The 23,359-nt window shown below is 38.4% G+C and overlaps 1 protein-coding gene across 1 annotated transcript in view; it reads right to left on the bottom strand.

The window, feature by feature from the left end:
* The window catches only part of RAF1 (Raf-1 proto-oncogene, serine/threonine kinase), an 84,319-nt gene that overhangs the window by 21,401 nt on the left and 39,559 nt on the right, over positions 1-23,359 (bottom strand). Inside the window, exon 2 of the mRNA XM_028518674.2 lies at positions 8,862-9,094. Coding sequence (XP_028374475.1) covers positions 8,862-9,068 — 207 coding nt within the window. The 5' untranslated portion in view covers positions 9,069-9,094. The remainder of the gene's footprint in view (positions 1-8,861; positions 9,095-23,359) is intronic.

Here is a 23,359-nt window from a genome sequence, read left to right as displayed (position 1 = left end):
AGGGTCCTAGAATGTACACAAACCCACCCATTGGGAGTCAGCACCAGAAGGGCCCAACCTGCTTATAGGGAGCAGGGGAAGTGACTGAAAGTAGGGTGAGAGACGAGCGAGTGCAATTGTTTCCTCTCGGACCCCTCCCCCATATATAGCATCACAATGCAGTGACATGGGTTGTCCCACCCTGGCAAATACCCAAGGCTCCGCTCCCTACAATGTAACAGGTGCTCCCAGACAAAGAAATATGGCCCAAATGAAAGAACAGGTCAAAACACCAGAAAAAGAACTAAATGATAAAGAGGTAGCCAACCTATCAGATGCAGAGTTCAAAACACTGGTAATTAAGATGCTCACAGAAGTGGTTGAGTATGGTCACAAACTGGAGGAAAAAGTGAAGACTATGAAAAGTGAAATAAAGAAAAACAGACAGGGAACCAACAGTGAAGGGAAGGAAACCAGAACTCAAATCAACGATTTGGAACAGAAGGAAGAAATAAACATTTAATGAGAACAGAATGAAGAAATAAGAATTCAAAAAAATGAGGAGAGGCTTAGGAATCTCTGAATAGCTTTAAATGTTACAACATCCGAATCATAGGGATGCGAGGAGAAAAGGAAGAGCAAGAAATTGAAAACTTATTTGAAAAAATAATGAAGGACAACTTCTCCAATCTGGCAAAGGAAATGGACTTCCAGGAAGTCCAGAAAGTCCAGAGAGTCCCAAAGAAATTGGACCCAAAGAGGAACACACCAAGGCACATCATCATTAAGTTCCCCAAGACTAAAGATAAGGAGAGAATCTTAAAAGTAGCAAGAGGAAAGGAGACAGTTACCTACAAAGGAGTTCCCATAAGCTTGTTCGCTGATTTCTCAAAAGAGACCATACAGGCAAGAAGGGGCTGGAAAGAAGTATTCCAAGTCATGAGAAGAAAGGACCTACATCCAAGATTACTCTCTCCAGCAAAGCTATCATTTAGAATAGAAGAGCAGATAAAGTTCTACCCAGATAAGGTCAAGTTAAAGGAGTTCATCACCAAGCCCTTATTATATGAAACGTTAAAGGGACTTATCTAAGAAACTGAAGAAGATCAAAAACTATGAACAGTAAAATGATAACAAACTCACAACTATCAACAACCGAACCTAAAAAAACAAAAACAAGCAAACAACTAGAACAGGAACAGAATCACAGAAGAGACAACAGAATAATACAAAGAGTAAAATTATTTAAAGGTGCGGAACCTATAAACATATAGCTGGTAAGATCAACAGAGAGTGGTTGGGAGAGATAAAATAATCAACTTTCTCTTTATACATCTCTAACTTGTCCGATTCACTGAAAGGTACATGGAAGCATAAATATCCACCAGAAAGAAAAATAAGCCAATCTGATCTGTAGACAAACAGGAGTTTTTCTGATCAAAAATTTGTATTTCAACCTATTTTCAACCAGATGATCTTCATTAAAAACAAAACCAACTTCATCTCACATGCACTTCACACTAGTTAGGGCAAACAGGAAGTGGAAGGGATAGATTCTGCCTTGCTATAAGTACAAACTCACTGCTAATTTAAGTAAATGTGCACAGCATCCCAGGTAGCCTTAGCATTATATGCCTCTCCACATTCCCCCATACCCAATCCTCAAAAGCTAGGCAGGCACTCAGAAGCCTGGTAGAAAGTAATGAATGCCATTAATAATGACAGCTATATAAAATTTTCAACTAAAACCTTTGGAGGTTTTATAAAAGCCCTACACATTATATTTTTAAAGCCAATAAAGTTAACAAAAAGTAAGGCAACTATTAAGAGACAGTATGGCCAACCATGAAGAACAGAATGTAAATTTGCAGTTTGGGAACTGCTAGAGTAAAGCTCCCCGACTGGGTGAAAGTATAACAGCTGATAGTGGCTGAGCCAGCTGCTTCCCAGAGAGAGGTGTGTACTTTGTATTTATTTTAAAACATTCACTTAAAATGTTCCATAACAAGTTATTTTAAAGGTTTCTTGCCCTAGCCAGTGTGGCTTAGTTGGTTGGAGCATCATCCTGTAACCAAAAGGTTGCAGGTTTGATCCCCAGTCTAGGTACATATAGTAGGCAACCAATCCATGTTTCTCTTATTTCAATTTGTCTCTCTCCCTTCCTTTCTCTCTCAAACCAATGAAAATATGTCCTTGGGTGAGGATAAATAAATGCATTTTTTAAAAAGGTTTTTTGAAGCAGTGATACTCTTAAAAAGATCATATTAACTTCTAGATTTTCAGAAACAAAATAAAGTGAAATTCAATGAGCTGAACTATGAAGACAGCAAGAGTGAGGATAACAAAGAATAAACACACATTAACAGTAGCAAGACCTGCATCAAGTATTGTGCAGTAATGCTTTGAAAACTGTAAGTGGTACCTGTATTATAACATTAATCTTCATTAAAAGTAACATACTCTAAGAGCTAGACAGTTCTTTAAATATCCTCAATCTAGTAGAGTTCTCAAATGTGGCTGTCACTGGAATCATGTGGGGCTTGTGAAATACAGATTCCCAGCCTCTCCCCTCCGACAGATCCAAGGATTCTGATTCCATTAATTTGGAATGAAGCCCCAGAATCTGCATTTTAACCTGTTTTAACAGTCAATTCTAATTATCAGCAATGGCCCCCCGCTACAGTCCATCACTCATCCAACAACAACAAGCAGTGGCAGCAGTTAGTCAAAGACATGTGTTTACAAAATAAATGACAACAAAAATTCGAAAAATAAGCAACTACCAATTATTACTTCTAAAATTACTTAAATCAGATATGCATCCTCCCTGTCATTCTCCTCTCTTCAACTCCCCATAGATACATGCTGAAGTCAGTTAAATCTGACTAATTTCTGGAGGTGACTTAGTGATGATGAGAGTTATTTTGGGTTCTAGCAGTGAAGCAACCTGAATTAAAAACAACCGGCTGATGGTGCTGGCCAGCACCAGTGACTCCCAAGTGACTCCCAAGCTGGGTACCTGGTGAAAGAAGTTGGCTCTTCCAGAGACAGTTCAATTCTGGTCAAAGAAATAGGAGAAACTAACTTTCTCTGCTAGAACCTTCTCATGAGCTGTATGAGAAATCAAGTTTCCAAATCACTGGTTCCCAACTACCAGCTGTGTTTAATTGAAGACTGCCAACTAACACAAAGATGTAGAAAAAAAACTCAGCAATAATCATAGCTACCATTTTGCTTATGAATTAGCCACTGTATTCAGCATGAGCCTCATTTCATAAAGGTCAGGAAACAACTCAAAATACTGTGTAACCTATCTAAATGACACAGCTAATAAAAGGCAATACAGGAATTTAAATTTTGGCCTGCTGGGGACTTCCAGTCAAAATGGCAACATAGACAGAAATGGCTTACCTCTTCCCACAACCACATCAAAATTACAACTAAAACAACAACAACAACAACAACAACAACAAACAACAAACACATCACTCAGAACCATCAGAAATCAAGTTCAAAGAAGTCTGACAACTATGGAATTAAAGAAACCACATCCATCCAAACTCATAGGGCAGGTACAGAAGCAGAATGGGTTGGTCCATCAACAACATGTGGTGGATAAAAATTCGGAAGGGATATCTCGGGAGCGAGAACTCCTAGTCCCACACCAGGCCCCACTAGCCCAGGGTTCCAGAGCCAGGAAGATTAAGTCCCTACAACTTGTGGCTGCAAAAACCAGTGGGGACTGAGTGGGTAAAAGAAACTTCTAGTCCCCCAAGCAGTTTTCTTAAAGAACCAACACACTGACTCACCTACTCAGATTCACTCTCTCTAAACTCCACCTGGGTAGCAGCTTGAAAGGGACCAGTAGCATACAGGGAGAAACTGATGTCTGGCATCAAGGCGAGCAGAGGTCACTGTCCCTTTCCTAAATCCTCCCCCAACAAAACCAGCAAGCTGGTGCCATATCTGAGACTCCATCAACCTAGCAGGACCACCCAAGCTGCTTTTCCATATGAATGGTTGATCTTGGCTCATGCTTCACAACTTGCTAGATCCTATCAAACAAACAACAGCTGGCCTCAGTGAGCCCTAGGCCTGGCACTACCAGCAGCCAGCCTAGATTTTCAACTTGGCTTTGCCTGGGAATCTCCAAGTTCGGCACAAGTAGCAGCCATCTCAGATTGCTTTATAGCTCAGGCATGGTGGCCCCAGGCAAAACACAGGCGGTGGCTGACCTTGGCCTGCATCACCCAGGAAACCCCAGTGCTACAGACCACATAGGAGCACCACCACCCTGCCCCTGCACAGCTGATCCTCCACAGAGTGTGGAGGTTGGTTGTCAGTGGTCACAGCCAATCCTTTCAGCTGACAGGCCTGGGTAAATGCCTCCTATTGATCTGCCAATAGCAACCAAGGCTCAACTATAAGAGGAGGTTGGACTGAGGCCACACAAAGGGCACACCTTGAGTACCCAGCCTAGATAATAGGGGAGGCTGTGCCACTGAAATCTATAGGACATCTATTACATTAAGCCACACTAACCAGACAGGGAGTCAAAGCAGCTCTAACTAATACATAGAAACAAACACAGGGAGGCTGCCCAAATGAGGAGGCAAAGAAACATGGTCCAAATGAAACAGATCAAAACTCCAGAACAGAACTAAACAAAATGGAGATAAGCAATCTTTTCAGGTGCACAGTTCAAAACACTGATTATAAGGATGCTCAAGGAACTTAGTGAGGACCTCAACAACATAAAAAAGATCCAGTCAGAAATGGATACACAAATTGAAATAACAATTTAGGCATAGGTAGAAATCCTTCACTTCCTTGCACAACCAAAAGGAGGCTAACAACCAATCTAAAAACAATAAGCAGCCAGAAGTGCCAGAAAATCAAACTGCATGAAAATCCAACAACCAAGGAATTAAAGAAACAGTCAACCAGACCAATCAGGACAGTGCACCAAGAAAAAGAAATATGGCCCAAATGAAAGAACATAGCAAAACTCCAGAGAAAGAGCTAAGCAATGAGGAGATTGCCAACATATCTGATGGAGAGTTCAAAACCCTGGTAATTCAAATGCTCACAGAACTGATTGAGCTTGGTCAAAAAATGAAAGAACAAATGAAGGAAACACAAAGTGAAATAAAGCAAAATATTCAGGGGACCAAGAGTGACAAAATGGAAACTAGGACTCAAATTAACGATTTGGAACAAAAGGAAGGAATAAACATCCAACCGGAACAGAATGAAGAAACAAGATTCAAAAAAATGAAGGGAGGCTTAGGAACCTTCGGGACAAATTTAAACATTTCAATATCCGAATTATAGGGGTGCCAAAAGGGGAAGAATAGCAGCAAGAAACTGAAAACTTATTTGAAGAAATAATGAGGGAAGAACTTCCCCAATATGGCAAAGGAAATAGACTTCCAGGAAGTCCAGGAATCCCAGAGAGTCCCAAAGAAATTGGGCCCAAAGAGGAACACACCAAGGCACATCATCATTAAGTTCCCCAGGATTAAAGATAGAGAATCTTAAAAGCAGCAAGAGGAGACAGTTACCTACAAAGAAGTTCCCATAAGGCTATCAGCTGATTTCTCAAAGGAAACCTCGCAGGCAAGAAGGGGCTGGAAAGAAGTATTTGAAGTCATGAAAAGCAAGGGCCTACATCCAAGATTACTCCATCCAGCAAAGCTTTCATTTAGAATGGAAGGGCAGATAAAGTGCTTCCCAGATAAGGTCAAGTTAAAGTAGTCCACCACCAAGCCCTTATTGTATGAAAGGTTAAAGGGACTTATCCAAGAAATTGAAGAAGATCAAAAACTATGAACAGTAAAATGACAACTCACAACTATCAACAACTGAACCCCAACCCCCCCAAAAAAACCAGGAAAGAAAGAAAAACAACAAAAACTATGCAAACAACTAGAACAGGAACGGAATCAGAGAAATGGACATCACATGGAGGGTCAGTGGGGAGGGGGAGGGGAGGAATGGGGGAAGGTACAGGGAATAAGCAGCATAATTGGTAGGCATAAAATAGATGGGGAGAGGTTAAGAATGGTATAGGAAACAGGAAATTCAAAGAACTTATATGTACAACCCATGGACATGAACTAAGGGGGGAATGCTGCAGGGTTGGGGGGTGCAGGGTTGAGGGGGATAGAGGGGGAAAAATTGGGAAAACTGTAATAGCATAATCAATAAAATATACTTTAAAAAAGAGAACAATTTACAGGGAAATCACAGTCGAGTGGATGAAGCTGAGAATCAAATCAATGATATGGTACATAAGGAAGCAAAAAAACTACCAATCAGAAGAAGAAAAAAGAATCCAAAAAAATAAGAATATAAGCAGCCTCTGAGACAACTTCAAGAGGTCCAACATTTGCATCATAGGGGTGCCAGAAGGAGATAAAGAGCAAGTAACTGGAAATCTATTTGAAAAAATAGTGAAAGAAAATTTACCCAATTTGGTGAAGGAAATAGACATGCATGTCCAGGAAGCACAGAGTCTCAAGCAAGATGGATGCAAACAGGCCCACTCTAAGACACACCATAATTAAAATGGCAAAGGTTTAAGATAAAGAGATAAAAGCAGCAAGAGATAATAAGCTAGTTACCTACAGGGGAGTTCTCATAAAACTGTATATTGACTTCTCAAAAGAAACTTTGCAAACTAGAAGGGATTGGCAAGGAATATTCAAAGTCATGAAAAGCAGGCACCTGCATCCAAGATTGCTCTACCCAGCAAAGCTATCATTAGAATTGAAGGGCTGTAGAGCTTCCCAGACAAGAAAAATTAAAGGAGTTCATCATCACCAAACCATTACTATATGAAATGTTAAAGGGACTTATTTAAGAAAAAGATCAAAACTATGAACAATAAAATGGCAAAAAATATATACATCAACAATTGAATCTAAAAAAAGCAAACAGAAGAACAGAGTCTGAATCATGGTATATGGAGAGCGTTTTAATGGCTACCAGATGGAAGGGGGCTGTGGGGGAATGGGTGAAGAGGTGAGAGGATTAAGAAGTACAAATAGGTACTTACAGAATAGCCATGGGGATGTAAAGTGCAGTATAGGAAATGGAGTAGCCAAAGAACATATGCACATGACCCATGGACATGAACAATTGTGGGGGGATTGTCAGAGGGAGTAGGGGGTGCTGTGTGGTGGGGGGTGGGCAATGGGGGAGAAATCAGGACAACTGTAATAACATAATCAATCAAACAGATTTTTTTTTAAAGTAAAACAAAATAAATTTGGCCCTGCTTGTCTTAAAGATCCATACACTTAATCATGATGCCCAACTAAGTTTCCCAGTCTCCCAGGTACACTAACATGGGGATAAAGGATAGCCACAGTAGCACCCAGAAGCAGCAACAGCTTCCCATTACATTCATGCTTCTCACCTGAGCTCTCCAATTAAGATTAGGAAATTGAAATAATAGGTAAAAATTACTTTGCAAATGAAAGACAACTGCTGAAATGTAAGGGGATTATTACTGTTTATTTTGCCAATCATTAAACTTTAATTTTTAGGAAAGGAAGCAAAAATAAATTTACTCAAACTTTAAATGCCTTGAGTTTTGCCTCCAGTACAAACATTCCTAAATACAATACTATAACTGGGAGGCTCCTTAGGTTCACAAAAGAAGTATAAAGAAATTTATTAGTAAACTGGGAAGAGTGGAACTGTTAGAACAAACTGAAAACTCTGAACAGGACCCCCCAGCCTCAGTACCCTGACTCTCTTCTCCTAAGTACAAAGAGTAAACATAATGCACTGATTTTACACAAAGAATGGAAAGTGGGCAAGGAGGAGGTTCAGAAGTTTGACCTACGGTTTTCACAAATGTCCCACCAGCAAAATGAGCACAGTTTCACTTTACTTTATTGTTTCAACCAAGTGGGTTTTCCCCCAGAATAGTAGGAAGCTTTCTTGAGCAGTAATTTTTAACAGTATTTTATTTACCTTTAGAGGGTGGGGGGAGAGGGGGAAGGGAGGGGGAGAAAGGGAGAGAGGGGGAGGGAAGGGGAGGGAAGGGGAGGGAAAGGGAGGGAAAGGGAGGGAGGGAGGAACATCGGTTGCTTCCTGCACACCCCGAACCAGGAACCTGGCCCACAACCCAGGTACGTACCTTGACCAGGAATCAAACCAGCAACCTTTCAGCTTGCAGGACAATGTCCTCCACTGAGCCATACCAGTCAATGCAGTATTTTTTTTTTTAAAGTTGGGTGTTTGTGTCAGAAAACTGAGTGGCAGCACCCTACCATGATGCCAATTTAATCTGTCACTGGTACTCCAAAAATAAGCTCTGCAGGAATAGCTGATTAGTGCCAATGCTCTGGAAAAGATGATGATTCCCTCATTTCTAAGCAATTTCAGCTTTGCCTGGGACCCATGAACTTTAACAAAATAATTTTTCTAGGTAATTTTATTTTCTTCTAAGTGTTTGATTGTAATATCAAAACAATTTTAAGTTAAAAATTTTGCTTTAATATTCAGAAGAAAATAATTTTTAATCAATAATTTTTTAAATTTAGCTAGAAAGGTTTAAAGGAGCTTTTCAAAAGAAAGTCTTTGAAATATATCCCCATAAGAATGTACCATTTGTTTGGATGAAGTACAGAAAGAAAAGAACACATACCAGGCAAGAGTAGTAATAAAAGGCCAAGGGTTGGGAAAAATAGAGGGTGTAAAAGGAACACAGCCATATAAAGTAATAAAATCTTCAACTGAAAAGACAATTAATAAAGACCTTAAGTGACAGTGAAGATTTTGCCTGTTTATAAGATGGGCAACATGATACATAATGTTTGCTATGGGCAGATGGACAACTAAATTTTCTGAAAGGAATGTTCACATACCACCGTTCTTTGCTTGTTTGGCAAGAAAACACGAATAGTATTGCTTGTCTTAGATGAGTCTGTAAGTTTGCCATCATCTGATGCTCGGCGCTGATAGCCAAACTGCTGAACTATCGTGGGGGAAATGCAGCTGGGGCCATCAAACACTGCGTCTTTGAATCCAAAACCATTGCTGATCGTCTTCCAGGCCCCCTGTATGTGCTCCATTGATGCAGTTTACGCAGTACTTAAACCTGGTTTAAAAAAAAAAAAAGACAAATAATTATAAAACACAGTCAATTAATTCAACAGCACAATATATAAATTGTGAAAATAGTGGTATGTGGGCTTTCCTTTTTTTTTAAGCACTTAATTTTGCTTATTTATTTTTCTTTTATTTTTGTAATAATACAACATGAGATACTTGTGACAATTTTTAAGTGTACAGTACAATATTGTTGACTACAGGTACTGTGTTGTACAGCTCTCCAAATCTTGTTCATCTTACTTAAGAAAAACTTTTTGTACTTTAATTAATAACTCTCCATTCCCCCCTACCCCTCCCTTGGCAACCACCATTCCACTCTTGATTCCATAGATTACTATTTCAAAGCTTTCTTATAAGTGATACTTTGTGCTTAAATAATCAGAACACTCCCATATTAGTATATTTCTATAAAATATTTCAGAGACAACTAAAGAATTAGCAAAGTGGGGGCTAAAGATCGAAAGATTCATCAAGGGTTATACCACAAGTTAAAAGCCAACTTCGAACATGAGCCCAGGTCTCCTGACTTTTAGTCTAATACCTTTACAATTACATTACTCTTCTTCAGTTATTGTATATTAAGTATGAGCCACTATACTTGAGTATGAGTAACACATTAGTACTATGAGAAATCATTTCTAAAGTGTGAGCCATAATTTTCTGCCTTCAAGAAAGGAAAAGAAATGGGTACTTCTAGGATGTGTAGGATATTTCATATATAAATTACCTCATTTAATTTGTATAAGATTTTAAATCCCTTTCTCCAGCCACACTTTATTTGTTTAAACAAATAAGGCACAGATGAGTCATGCTACTTGCCCAAGAACACCAACATGATAGGTAAAATAACCAGATTCTATGTGTTTAAAGTCCATGAACCTTCTACCACTATCTTGAGTTCAGTTTTAGTGCAGAAACAAAGCTCATAAACAGAAGCAAGCAGAGACAGTCACTTAAATAAAAATAACCAAATGTTTTAATTGGGCAACAAGGAAACAGCAATAGCAGTCCATAGAGAGTCACACGATGACAGCAAGTCAGAAACTCTACAGTGAGGACAAACAGTGACTGCCCTGATATTGATGGGGAGTCAGCAACCACATAGAAATGAAATGTTTGTTTCCTTCTTTAGAAAGTTTACAGTCACATCCTTCTCAAGCCTTCCTCCTTCAGAAACTTGTTTTGTTCTATTATTAACAATAGCTATCATTCATTAGGTACCTAGTATGAAGACAGTATAGACTATATACATCCTACTCAGATTATCCAACCTAATCTTTAAGAGTGGTACTCTAGGCAGGAATTACATTCGAATTTTACAACTGAGAAAATTCTCACAGCTTTAAGTGGCAGAGCTGGGATTCAAAACTGGCAGCTTTGACTCTAAAACCTTTACCTTCTCATCTGTATCACTGACACTTGAAATCATTTAGTCAGAGCTTAAATAGCCTAGAATTAAAAGCTCATTTAATCAAAACCTCTTTTTTTCAACTGGTAGTTTTTGTCTAAATACAGACTATGTGCTAAAAGCTTTTCTCACATCACATGCCTAAATCAAGAGGTGATGAAAGATATTAACTATTCTTAGCTGACAGCTGAGAAAACCGAAGAGGTTTAGAAATTTACTCAAAATCACAACACAGCATTCCTCTCACACAGTCTTAGCATAACATTTTTTTGCAACATATGGTAATAACTACTAGAATTTTGAAATGTTCCTAAAGGCTGATCTAGTAATTCAATGCTACAATAGGATTTTGTCCTACAGTAAGTGTATAAAGATGTATGTGCAAGCGTCTGCACCACAGCATTGCTCATACCCTTGAAAATGAAAGAGACCAAACACCTAATAGGGTATTAAACAAATCATATTAATAATCCATGTAATAAATCAAGTATTTATATGTACACACACAGAAAAAGCTACCCAAGATGAACAAAAAGTAAAAAATGCAGTTTGAACCTTTTTATTTAATCTAGAAAGAGGGAGGAAATCATAAAGAGGGGAAAATCTAGAATAATACACAAATATTAACAGTGATTATTTCAGAACTGTGAGGAATTTTTACTTTTTAAACATTATCTATTTACTTCTTGCTTTTTATATTTTACTATTACACTATAAATTTCTACCTACCTATTTTATTTCTGCAAGGGGAAAGCATGGGACAAGATCCCACAGCCTTCAAGTGGCAGGGCCTCCACCTCTGGCACTTAAACCTGAGCCCCAACATACTCCAACTCTGTGCCTCAGCTACCATGAGGTCACATTTTTAGGGGCACCCATAGCTCCTATCTTCCCTAGGTCTTTTTCCCCTAGCTACTGAGGAAGACATAAAGGAGTTTACAATCAGATGAGAGAGGACTCATTTGAGCATCTTACTAGTCTGAAATGCTGTGACTACTATGACCTAAAGATATAAAGTGGCCAGATCGATTTTTTAAAATTTTTATTTATTTTGAGAGAAAAGGGAAAGAAAGAAAGAAAGAAAGAAAGAAAAGAAAGAAAGAAAGAAAGAAAGAAAGAAAGAAAGAAAGAAAGAAAGAAAGAAAGAAAGAAAAAAAGAAACATCAATGTGTGAGAGAAACATCAACTGGTTGCCTCTTGCATGGCCCCAACCAAGAACCAGGCCCACAACCCAGACCTGTGCTCTGACCAGGACTCAGACCAGCAACCTCTCACTTTAACAAACAAAGCACAACCAACTGAGCCACACCAGCCAGGGCCAGAGCAATTTCTAAAATGCAACTCACCTGGCCCTCCCACTTAAGACTCAGAATGAAAGCTAAAATACTTCTTTCTGAATATGCCAAGATTCACACCTTGGGACTTTTGAACCTATTCCCTTCACCTGGAAGGTTAAAACCTCCAGAAATAAGCAAGTTGGACTTTTCTCATCATTGAGATCTCCACCTAAAAGACCTGTTTAGAGACACTTTCCCTAGCCACCCTAACCAAAAGACACCGCTCCCCTAACCCCTTCAAATGATCCTGTCCTATTTTCTTCCTGACACTCACTACTACGTTAGACTATTTACAGATGTGGTCAGTATCCCACCCCTCCTTCTGCTTCATGAGGGCAACACTCTGCCAACCTTGGTCACCACTGTATTCTTAGTCCTAAATTACAGAACCTGAAACATGAAGGCACATAAATATTTATTAAATTAATTAAGTTAGGAACCAGAATAATGCTAGAAAAAATGTAGTGTTTTTTATAGAAAAGATCCTCCAAGTACTAGTAAGTATGAATTAAATCTCCACTTGGTAGTACATATTTTTAAAAAACTGCCATGGAGCACAAGACAAACTGCAATAAATTGCATTGTGGGGAAAGACTGTATTGGACACGGTGGAGCAAAAGTAGGTTTACAGTTGTTCATATGGAATATAATACAATAATAAATAAAATACAAGAATAAACTTTGTATTTCACATACTCACAATTGTAAACCTACTTTTGCCCCACCCTGCATAACCTATTGGTTAAAGAACCCACTTATGAGACTTAAATGTGGCTTAAATCCAAACACAAAGTTATTTTATGATGAAGTTTAAGTCTTGTAGAAAATAACAGCACTAGTGCTTAGTAGATAATATAGAATAACTTCTAGTAAAAAGTGACAAAAGAAAAAAATCCACTTTAATTCTCCAATTATAGATTACTTATCATTCATAATTTTTATTTTTCTATGCTATATCAGGCCCCCTTACAGGCTAAGAAGCATGCTAAGTCAGTGCTTCCCAACCTTTCTTGTATCACACACACAAAATACTTGTAAAGGAATGCTGAGGTAAGCAGACAAGCCCAGGCAGGCCAAGGCTAGTTGCCCCAGGGCTGATGGGTACTCCTCTAACCTGTTCCTCATAGGGAAGCTCTATGGTAGAGTATTCCCTTAATCAACATTAAAGAATACATATCTGAAAGCAAGACACATTTTCTGAAAACCACACAGCAGCAGCACTCAGTCTTCAATGGAAACATTCAGAAACTTCATTGATACTACTCTCAAATATAAACACTGATGTAACAAATTTAAACCTAGCTTCTGGTATTGTGATCTCTCCCACTGATCTGTTGACTAAATGCTCTAAGTCAAAAAATATATCTACACCCACACATATATACCCTAGAGACATACTACAGTTATATACTCTGGAGTATAAATCAGTTCCTGAATGTGAAATGTCTTTCACAGTTCCAAAGTTTCAAAACAAACACATTTTCTTTCATCTGAATGGAGAAATTTATTATGTTGGAAAATACCAACCCTTTTTTAAAAGACATATATATCGCCCTGGCTGGTGTGGCTCAGTGGATTGAGCGCCAGCCTGTGGACCAAAAGGTTGCCAGTTCCATTCCCAGTCAGGGCACACACCTGGGTTTTGTTAAGTGAGAGAGACAACCAATTGCTGTTTCTCTCACACATCATGTTTTCCTCCCTCTCTTTCTCTCTCCTTCCCCTCTCTCTAAAAATAAGTAAATACATGTCTGTATATTAAAGAGATGCAAATTTTAAAAATAAAGTACTGACTGGTGTGGCTCTGTGGGTTGTTGTGTCAGTGGGCTGTGTGTCGGACTGCAGACCGAAAGGTCACTTGTCCAATTCCTGGTCAGAGCGCATGCTTGGGTTTGCAGGCCAGGACCCCAGTTGGTAGTTATGCAAGAGGCAGCTGATGGATGTTTCTCTCCCTTTCTCCCTTCCTTCCCCACTCTCTAAAATAAATTTTTAAGTATAAAAATAAAAATAAAGTATCATTTGTGTATTCTTTTATTTTTAAAAGATTTTATGTATTTATTTTTAGAGAGAGGGGAAGAGAGGTAGAAAGAAAGGGAGAGAAACATCAATGTGTGGTTGCCTCTTGTGCACCCCCTACTGGGGACCTATCCCGAAACCATAAGTCATACCAGCCAGGGCTAAAGTACTATTTTTAATATCAGATTTATAAAATTTAAAAGACTGGAAGCATCCATCACAAGCACTTGAGGAAATTTACCTCTCATTTTACTTGCTGGTAATAGTGTAAACCTCAGCAGTCTAAAAATCTAATCGTGTCTATTCACTATTTAAAGATTTAAATTTACTTACCCTCCTGGGGGGTGGGGAGGGGTGAGGGGATGGGGAGTTCTGAACTCAGGACTGCAAAAACACACAGGAATGTTTACTGCAGCATTATAATATCAATAAACTGTAAACTACTTCAGAGCCAAAGCTGTGGAACTAAACTAGGAACAAAAAGCAAGACTGGTTTACAAAACACCTCCTAGGAAAGAATGCTGCTCCAATACACTGGCTACAGGCTAATTTAAATAACATTTATCTAGACATTTTTGTCTAGAAAAAAATATTATCTAAAGTTATGAAAACCCTACTTTGTTCTGCCTGGGAAAAATTATTATTTTTTTTTTAGGAGAAAAAGAGAGAAACATTGATCAGTTGTCTTCAGCACGTGCTCTGACAGGAGAGAGAACCTGCAACCTGGGTATGTGCCCTAACCAGGAATCAAACCCACAACCTTTCAGTTTACAGGAAGACATGCCAACCAACTGAGCCACACCGGCCAGCGCATGAGCAAACTTTTTTTAAAAAAGCTTTTAAACTTTAAGTAGAAAGTACTTTATACTTTTGTATTTAAGTAGAAAAACTACTGAGTATCACTGCTAAAATTATTTTCCATAACGTAAAAATTGGACCAATGTCATCTATCTGTCACCAATACATTTAAAAGTACCTTAAAAGACTATACATTATGTAGTATCAAAAGCAAGCCAAACATCAAAGCATTCAAACTTTACATAAAAGTGTGTTGTTTAAAGGATTATTAAATATGCCATTTGAAGGTAACTTTGGTTATACAAAATCCAGTTGTGAAAGTCCAATGACAAAAAAAAATTTTTTTAGATGACTCTCAGCACATATACAAAACAGTAGCTTTATTATTGCAAAAGTGCCCTGATCTTAAACACTTATTTGGTGAAACAGTCTGAGAATTTCTATTCTAGAGACTATACAATTTGTTGTGACAGCTAAATTCTATAAATTTAGAAAGCTTACAATTTATTTAATATGAATTCTTCCAGCCTATGCTACAATTCAGGTTCAACTGGTTCTAAGATGTGTCTTTCTGAATTCCAGAACCCCTCCCTCCCCACAGCAACACAGAACACCTCAGAAATCAAAAGCCTAGATCCTAACTCTACTCTGCTTCCTCCACTTTGGCTACTCTTCCTTTAATGAATTGCCACAACAGGCCTAACCCCCAAAGTCAGTTTCTGGAAGACATCAGAATATGGATATTTCATGATAGAAAAAGAACTTACTAGCTGTTAATACTTTGGCTTTCTGTAGCCGCCCACTCTATATTTGTCATCATCAGTTATCTAAATTTCTCTGAATCTAGTATTTCTAGCCCGCATCATTTCTGAGGGTGGTGGGGGTCCATAGGTTCACCAAAAAGTTTGCCTTTTATTGGCTTCATACTCCACTCTGCCATACTGGAGTCTGAAGGTATGTTCACTTTAGTCACTTAATTCCAGACTTTTATAGTCTAAACTCTTTTTCAAAGCTTTGTCTTTATTATCACAGTTCACTTGTCATCATCGCTCAAGTTCATTTATTTTCTACATGAATATTTAAATCTTTAGAAATTTAAGAGATATTTCCAAGTTTCTATATCTAAGTTAAAAGATGGTTTATAAATTCTAAATAGTACAAAGTACAGTATTGTAGAAAGACACACAGCCCTGAATTATGCAGCAAGGGAGTCAACAAAGAGTCCAAGGCCAAGCCCCTGAATCGTCTGATAGGCTTTATCTTGAGATCATGTCAGCTGCCTTCTTTGATCCCTTTTTGTGGTTTAACTAAAACAGTACCCCCTATGGTTTCAAATAAAGACAGAGTAGGTACCTTCTTAACAGCCAGCTTCTTCAGGGAAGGGACATAAAATACTCAAATCTCTTTCTTTCCTAGAGTATATTATAACTCAGCACTTTTTCAAACTGTGGTGTATGACCCATTACTGGTCAGGAAATCATTTTTGGTAAGTCACAATCAGCTTTCTTTAAAAATTAAAGTGAAACATTTCACAAAGGACAGGTAAGTACTATTTTGAGAAATCTTTGGTTTAGGTACACATACATTATAAAATATATTTCTTAATGTGGATCACTACTAAGTTTGAAAGCTACTGATGTAATTCTAACACCTAGTCTCTAGGAGAGCTGGCACTGATTTCTCCAAAGGCATTTATCCAACAAAAGAGTATCTTCCTGCACTTGAATAATCACTTTTTAAAAGATACATCATCTTAAAGTGTTTTTATTAGTCCTACCAATGAACTCTCTCCATGTGTGTGCTAATTTTAACTTATGTTACATTTTAAAAATAATACTTGGTATAGTTCTTCCAATTTCATGTACTTCACTGTTATCTGGACTCAAAAAAAATAAATAAAAGACAAACCCTCAATATATTAAGTTTTCATTCTTTTCCTTAGGTATCATTAGGCATTTTGTGACCTTACCATTCAAATTTACTGTGAAGCTATCTACTTTAATGGTTACAATGACTAATCTGAGATCTTTCTCCCAACACTGACTAGGTTAAATTGTTCACTAACTTAAACCATAGGACATTTTTAAGGCACGGAAGTTACATACCCATGATTCTTACACTACACAGTCTTACTAACTAAATTATTTTGCCCTGTGTTGAGTTCTAATATTATTTGTCTCTCAATATTAGCCCTTCCTCTACTTTCTCATTTACTACTTCTTAAAATGATCTTGGTTACTGAGGGCCTTCTGTTTCCTGCCTCCTGAGAGGATGTTCACTGCTTTCAAATAAAATACCAAAGGAGAGTTGGTGTTAACTCTATTTCACTGAACTTAATGTAGATTCCTTCCCCAATTTAAATCCTTCTCCAAAAGGTAGGGAACAAAGATTCTAATGATAGCACTCATTTAGTCTAGTGACTTTTTACCTTCTCTTCTAGATGGTTTGAGAGATCCAGTCTTTGTACAGCAGGAAAACCTGCAAATGTACAAAGTGGGTTTCTGGAAGTCATTCTTTGAGGGCATTCCCTCAGTAGAACGCTGAACACCTCCACTGAGGCTTTTGGGTCCTCTGTGATGTTCTTTAGGTAAAGCACCAAAATTCTCCCTCATAAAGCCTCCCTTCTTTGCTCCCCATTCATAAAGAATTCACTACTCTCCTCTTTTTCATATTTATATTACTTACACATATACTAACAGCACTTCTCACCCTGTATTATTATTTATTCACATGTCTGCCTCCCCATCTGCTGTAAACTTCTTTGTTCTCCCAGAACTTTGTATGACACCTGACTCACAGACATTATTACTCAACCAAGACTTCAAAATCAATGGGATGGTAGTTGTGGAATCCACAATATATTAAATATTAAAATGTTAAAATGTATATAAATTAGGGAGGGTTGGGGGGTGGATTGGGATGGGAGCAAAAGATAGAAAATTGTACTGCAACAATTTAAATACATTTTTTTTAAAAGAGGCAAAGATTAGATTGTCAGATTGGCTAAAAAGTAAGACCCAACTATATGCTGTCAAAAGCAAACTCTGACTATAAAGATAAATTGATTACAATAGAATGGAAAAAGGTATTTCATGCAAACATTCCCCAATAAAGATTGATACATTTAAAAAAGTGCATAAATTATTAAGGAAAATGGCTATTTTTAACATGTAATATAAAATTATAACCACAAACAGGCATCTATAAAAAACACAAATATTTAACAAAGATTATTTGGCTATCTAAACAATTAACAATACTGCTTTGCTCTCTATTTTGACACCTGCCAACTGACTAAGCAACAAGATATATCCTCCACTACCCCCCAAAAATCTTAAAATTCTCTACCAACTAAGCAGTAACAATAATGATAATATTGACTTTTTTCCATTTCAGTATGTACTAACAAGTTTGTTCTTTACATACAATATCTCATTTAATAATCCCAACAATTCTATGAGAAAAACTATTGTTCTCATTTTGGAGATTAGGAAACTGAGGACCAAAAAGGTTAAATAAAATTGTCCAAGGTTATAACAATAAGACAGGGAACCAAGATTACTGACAGAATATCTAAGGTCAAAACAATCACAAGTTTCACCAGGGTTTTATCATACCATCATTTTTTATTCTTCAGAGAGATAAGATCAGTGCATTTGTGAGACAAGCAGTTGCTCAGATAAGATGCCACATTTCAATCTTGTGGCTGCCTGCTCTCGCTTCCTGATAGATAGCTGGCTTTTTCCTTCTACTCTGGTAACTTTAAAAGTTTTACTTTTGTTTAAAACAATATAATAAGAATTAAATTTGAAAAAAAGGATAAAGGGAAAAGGTTACCCATAATCTTACTCATCCTAAACATTTTTTTGACAGCATCTCCTAATAGAAGCAGAATATATGGATCTCAGTTCAAAATCTACCTCCACCTTTTATTAGCTGTGTGTCCTTTTGCTTAAATGCTTGACTTCCCCCATGCCAATTTTCTCCATCATTCATGCAATAAACATTACTGAGTGCCAAGCACCAGGCACTGTTCTAGATTCTTCAGTTACCTCAGTCAAATACAGACAAAGATCTCTGATTTCAGGAGAAGCGTTATCTTCTAATGGAGGACACACAATAAAGTTATATAATACAATACTGGGTGGTAAATGCTAAAGGAAGAGGCAAGTTGCAATTTATATAGTGAGGACAGACTAGGCCTCAGGAATGAGGTAACAGTTGAGCCAAGACCTGCAAGTCAGGGAGTTCGACTTGTAGATATCTGGGAGAACAGCCAGTGAAAACCCTAGAGCAGGAGTGTCCTGTGTACAAGGCACACCAGAGAGATCATGGAGTTCAGTGAACTGAGAGTACAGCTGGGGGCAGGGGAGACAATGCAGATAACATACTGCCTTGCAGGTAACTGTAAGGACTTTGCCTTTTACAGAGCAAAACAAAAGGCCATGGAAAGGTTTTGAGCAGAAGACACAAAGCCTGCCTTAGGTCTTAAAAGGATTGCTCCAGCTGCTATACTGCAAATAAACAACACAGACAACAGACATATAATTATGAAGTTCAGAGGATGTCTGGGTTGAAGAATTACCTGTAAAAAAAAGGGATAATACCTTACTGAGTTATGAAAATTGTTCAGTAACGTTTGTAAGGTATTTAGCACTGTGCCTAACACACTGTAAATGACACTGTCAAAACTTCTGCCTTACACAAGGACACCCAGCACAGAAAATGAAGCAGGGCAGACACTCAGGTATGTGCCTGGTACACAGACACCATCAGCTTAGAGCAAGGGGATTCTCCTAATTCACATGAAGGGGGCAATCCTGCTAGCTGAGCTATGGACCTTTTGCTATTTGGCAATGGTGGCACTGGGGCTAGTTGTGGCCTTAATCCTTCTCTATATGTATGCACAATTGCATTCACAATCCAAATCCTGTGCTCCATTATTCTTCCAATTTAATATTAAATATTTGATAATTATTTGCCTAATCATACTCTGCTGTGTTGGATGGAACTTAGTCTTAAGTCACACATTTTTAAGTCACACATTGTTACATTCTTTCAAATTTCTGAAATTGCCTTATTTGTCCTAACAGAGAACCTGAAATAAAATACCTTCAGCAATACAGTCATTGTACTTAATGCCCTAGGCATGGATTAACTGGGTCAAAAGGGAAGGAAAATGCATGAGTAATCCGACTGTCATGTTTTTAGTGTTTTAAAACTGGATTTAGGTGAATTTTTGTTTTTAACGTAAGCTTGTTTTCTTAAAGCGATTGGTTGCTATCTATTTTTTCTGATCTTTTTGGGGAGGAGGTTTAACCCGGAAACGGCAAGTTGTGCTGTTATTTCATCTTCTTAGAAATAACAAAGAGTTCTAAAACTTTAGAAAAGGTAAAGATACAGATTGATAAAGGCAACACCAGTGGGTGTAACTTTTGTAAGAATTTCACACCAGGTCAGCTTTCCATCAGCAGATTAAGTATTAAGTGAGATAATCTGTGGTTTTTATACTCCTTCAAAGAAAAGTATAACTTGGCCCTGGCCGAGTAGCTCAGCTGGTTAGAGCATTGTCCCAATATGCCAAGATAGGGTTCAATCCCCCAGCCAGGGCACATACAAGAATCAATCAGTGAACACATAAACAAGTGAAAAAACAAACTGATGTATGTTTCCCTCTCTCTCACCCTCTTCCCCTCTCTCCATTCCTTTCTCTCCCCCTCTCCCTCATCAATTTTTTAAAATATTTTATTTATTTATTTCTAGAGAGAGGGGAAGAGAGGCAGGGATAAAGAGAGAGAAACACTAATGTGTGGTTGCCTCTCAAGCGCCCCATACTGGGGACCTGGCCCACAACCCAGGCATGTGCCCTGACTGGGAATCCAACCAGAGACCCTTTGGTAAGCAAGGCAGCACTCAATCCACTGAGCCACATCAGCCACAGCTAATTTTTAAAAATATATACCTTAACAGCCTAGTTCCCAAGAGCTCTCTGAAATGCTTATAATAAGAAGGCTCAATACCTTTCATTTCTAGAAAAGGTTAAATAGAAGGTCTCTAGACTAGGATATACAGTTTAGAGCATGGAAGCCATTCTAAAACCTATGCTAACTGAATGCTTGGATGCAGAGACCAACAGCCTCTTCCATAGGCGGGCAACCAGGCTCAAAGAAACTGATACTGTAAGTTGCCCTACATTAAAATGAAACTCAAATGACAAGCCTAACCCACGCACTCAGATTCCAATCAGCTCTTTAATCCTATCTTTTTAAAAATAAGCAGACTGTCAAGGATTACTAGACATTTTAGGAGAGCCTCTAGCATGGATGATAAAGACCAAAACACATAGGGAAAAAAACCCAACTGGATGACTTGAGCTATCAGATAAACTGGAGGTATCAGAACGGAGCCCATCGCCTAGCATATCAAACATTATAATGAAGGACCAGAAGATTCTTACAGAGGAAAAAAATAGAAAGAACCAAAAACCAGACTGACTTCAAATTTCTCAACACTGGGAAGTTTTAGTATGGAACAAAGCTTTCTAAATTCTGAAGGAAGGTTACCTCCAACTTTGAATAATCAACAAAACTATCAACAAAGGTAGGAGGGGAGGTAGTATTTTCTAGCATTCATAACTACAGAAATTTTACCCTTCATGACATCTTTCTCAAGGAATTTGTCATCACATGAATAAGAGTAAATCAAAAAAGAAAAAGACTTGTGGTATAGAAAAGACTTGGGATATATAAACTAGGACATTCACACAGAAAAGTGGTGAACTCAAATCCCCTGGAGGCCGAGGGAAATACTTGAATGACAAATGTGCATCAGGGACAAAAATCCCTAATTATGTGACGCTTTCTAGCAACCTCAAACCACCAACAACAATACTCACCTATATAAGGGCTTTTTCTTTTGGGCGGAGGGGTTGGAGGAGATGGGGAGGGAGAGAAGGGGGGAGGAGGCAGGGAAGGAAGGACATGCTCACATTTCAAAAGTTTAACATGATCCAACCTCCCCCGCTTTAAGTACCCTATTCCTCGAAGAGGGGGTAGTAAGACCCGTGCTGGGTCTTGAGATATTCTACGTGGCTGAACAACATAAATAAAACAGTGTAGCAGCATGCATGGGTCCACATATTAATTTATGGTTCACAAAATGATTTTAGGGGATTTGTGAACAAGACATAAAATAATGAATTAATCAGATACAGATTATAATAAGGAAAATGCCTGGTATTTTTATTACTTTTTAATACTTCCTAATCTTTTTAATAATTAAGAAAAAAAAAAAAGAACAGATTTCAAACTCAAAACCACTGACAGACCCAGCAGAGTGGAAGTCTTCAGTTAACTTTTGAAAAATGGGATAAATAAATGGGACACTGATGGAGTTGAAACGAAGGTATTGATGCAGCACTACCATAGATAGACTGGGTGAACCAACAGTGGACCCTCACTGGTACCCCAACATTACAGGGCCCCAAACAAGTCTGTTCAATTTACCCCAGTAAGATGAGGAATCTGACCAAGAATCCATTGGAGTGATGGTTAGAAATATTAATCAAGGCTAGGATCTGCTGATCTACCCACAGCCAGAGAACCAAGGCCATATGCACACGTGTGGGTAAATGGCCAGAGGAGAAGAAACTTTTCTGGGCCTCCGTAACACAGGATCCCAATGCACTATAAAGCCAAAACCTGTTGCCCTGATTGGTGTGGCTCGGTTGGTTGGGCGTCATCCTGCAAAGTAAAAGATAGCTGTAGCTCTCAATACTTTTGGGACCTTATGACCACCACTCATTTATGATTCTGGAAGTATCTGCCACCAGTATTCATGCAGACTAACACAGCCAAAAGCCCATGAGAGCTCCACAGCGCGGACCATTGGGATTTTGGACAAGAAAATTCCAAGATGCTGCCAACCAGTTACACTTACTCTTTGAGAGGGAATTATTAGCCTGCTTGGGCACTCACTAAGACTGTCTCAATGACTGAAGGACATATAATAATCAGAAAACTTGAGATACTCATAGTGTCTTGGATGATGCTGAAGAAACATTCTAATGAGAAAGGCAGTGCCCAGAAGAGTTCCATAAAATGGTAAAGGTTTTCAGGGGAGCATGCTGCCTAGAAAATTCAAGGAGGCAGCCATCATATCTATGAGTAAGTAGCCTTTTTTCCTTTAAAACTGACTTTGGAGCAGCTACCCAAAGGACTGCTGGAACCACCTGCCACATGGACAGTGCCAGATGAATAGCTCTCAACAACAAAGAGCTGCTTGGTTCGTGAATGGCAGTTCCAAAATGAACAGACAATATCATAAACTCACACTCCTCCTTTAAGACCTTCCTCCCCTCACCATAGGAATAAGCCCCAAGCAGTGATATTTATATGTTTATATTCATGATCCTACCCTCTAGGCTCCACTAGAATGGAATGGAGCAAGGATCCAAGATGGGCAACTTGATTTGAAATTGAGAGACTATGCCCTGGCTGGCGTAGCTCAGTGGAATGAGCGCGGGCTGGGAGCCAAAGTGTCCCACGTTCGATTCCCAGCCAGGGTACATGCCTGGGTTGCAGGCCATGACCCCCAGCAACTGCACATTGATGTTTCTCTCTCTCTCTCCCTCCCTCCCTTCCCTTCCTAAAAATAAATAAAATCTTAAAAAAAAAAAAAAGAAATTGAGAGACTA

Source organism: Phyllostomus discolor, chromosome 7 (assembly GCF_004126475.2).
Source record: "Phyllostomus discolor isolate MPI-MPIP mPhyDis1 chromosome 7, mPhyDis1.pri.v3, whole genome shotgun sequence".
In the NCBI taxonomy this organism is placed as follows: Eukaryota; Metazoa; Chordata; class Mammalia; order Chiroptera; family Phyllostomidae; genus Phyllostomus; species Phyllostomus discolor.
The sequence above is the reverse complement of the archived record's forward strand: the minus strand, read 5'-3'. Positions and strand labels throughout refer to the sequence as shown.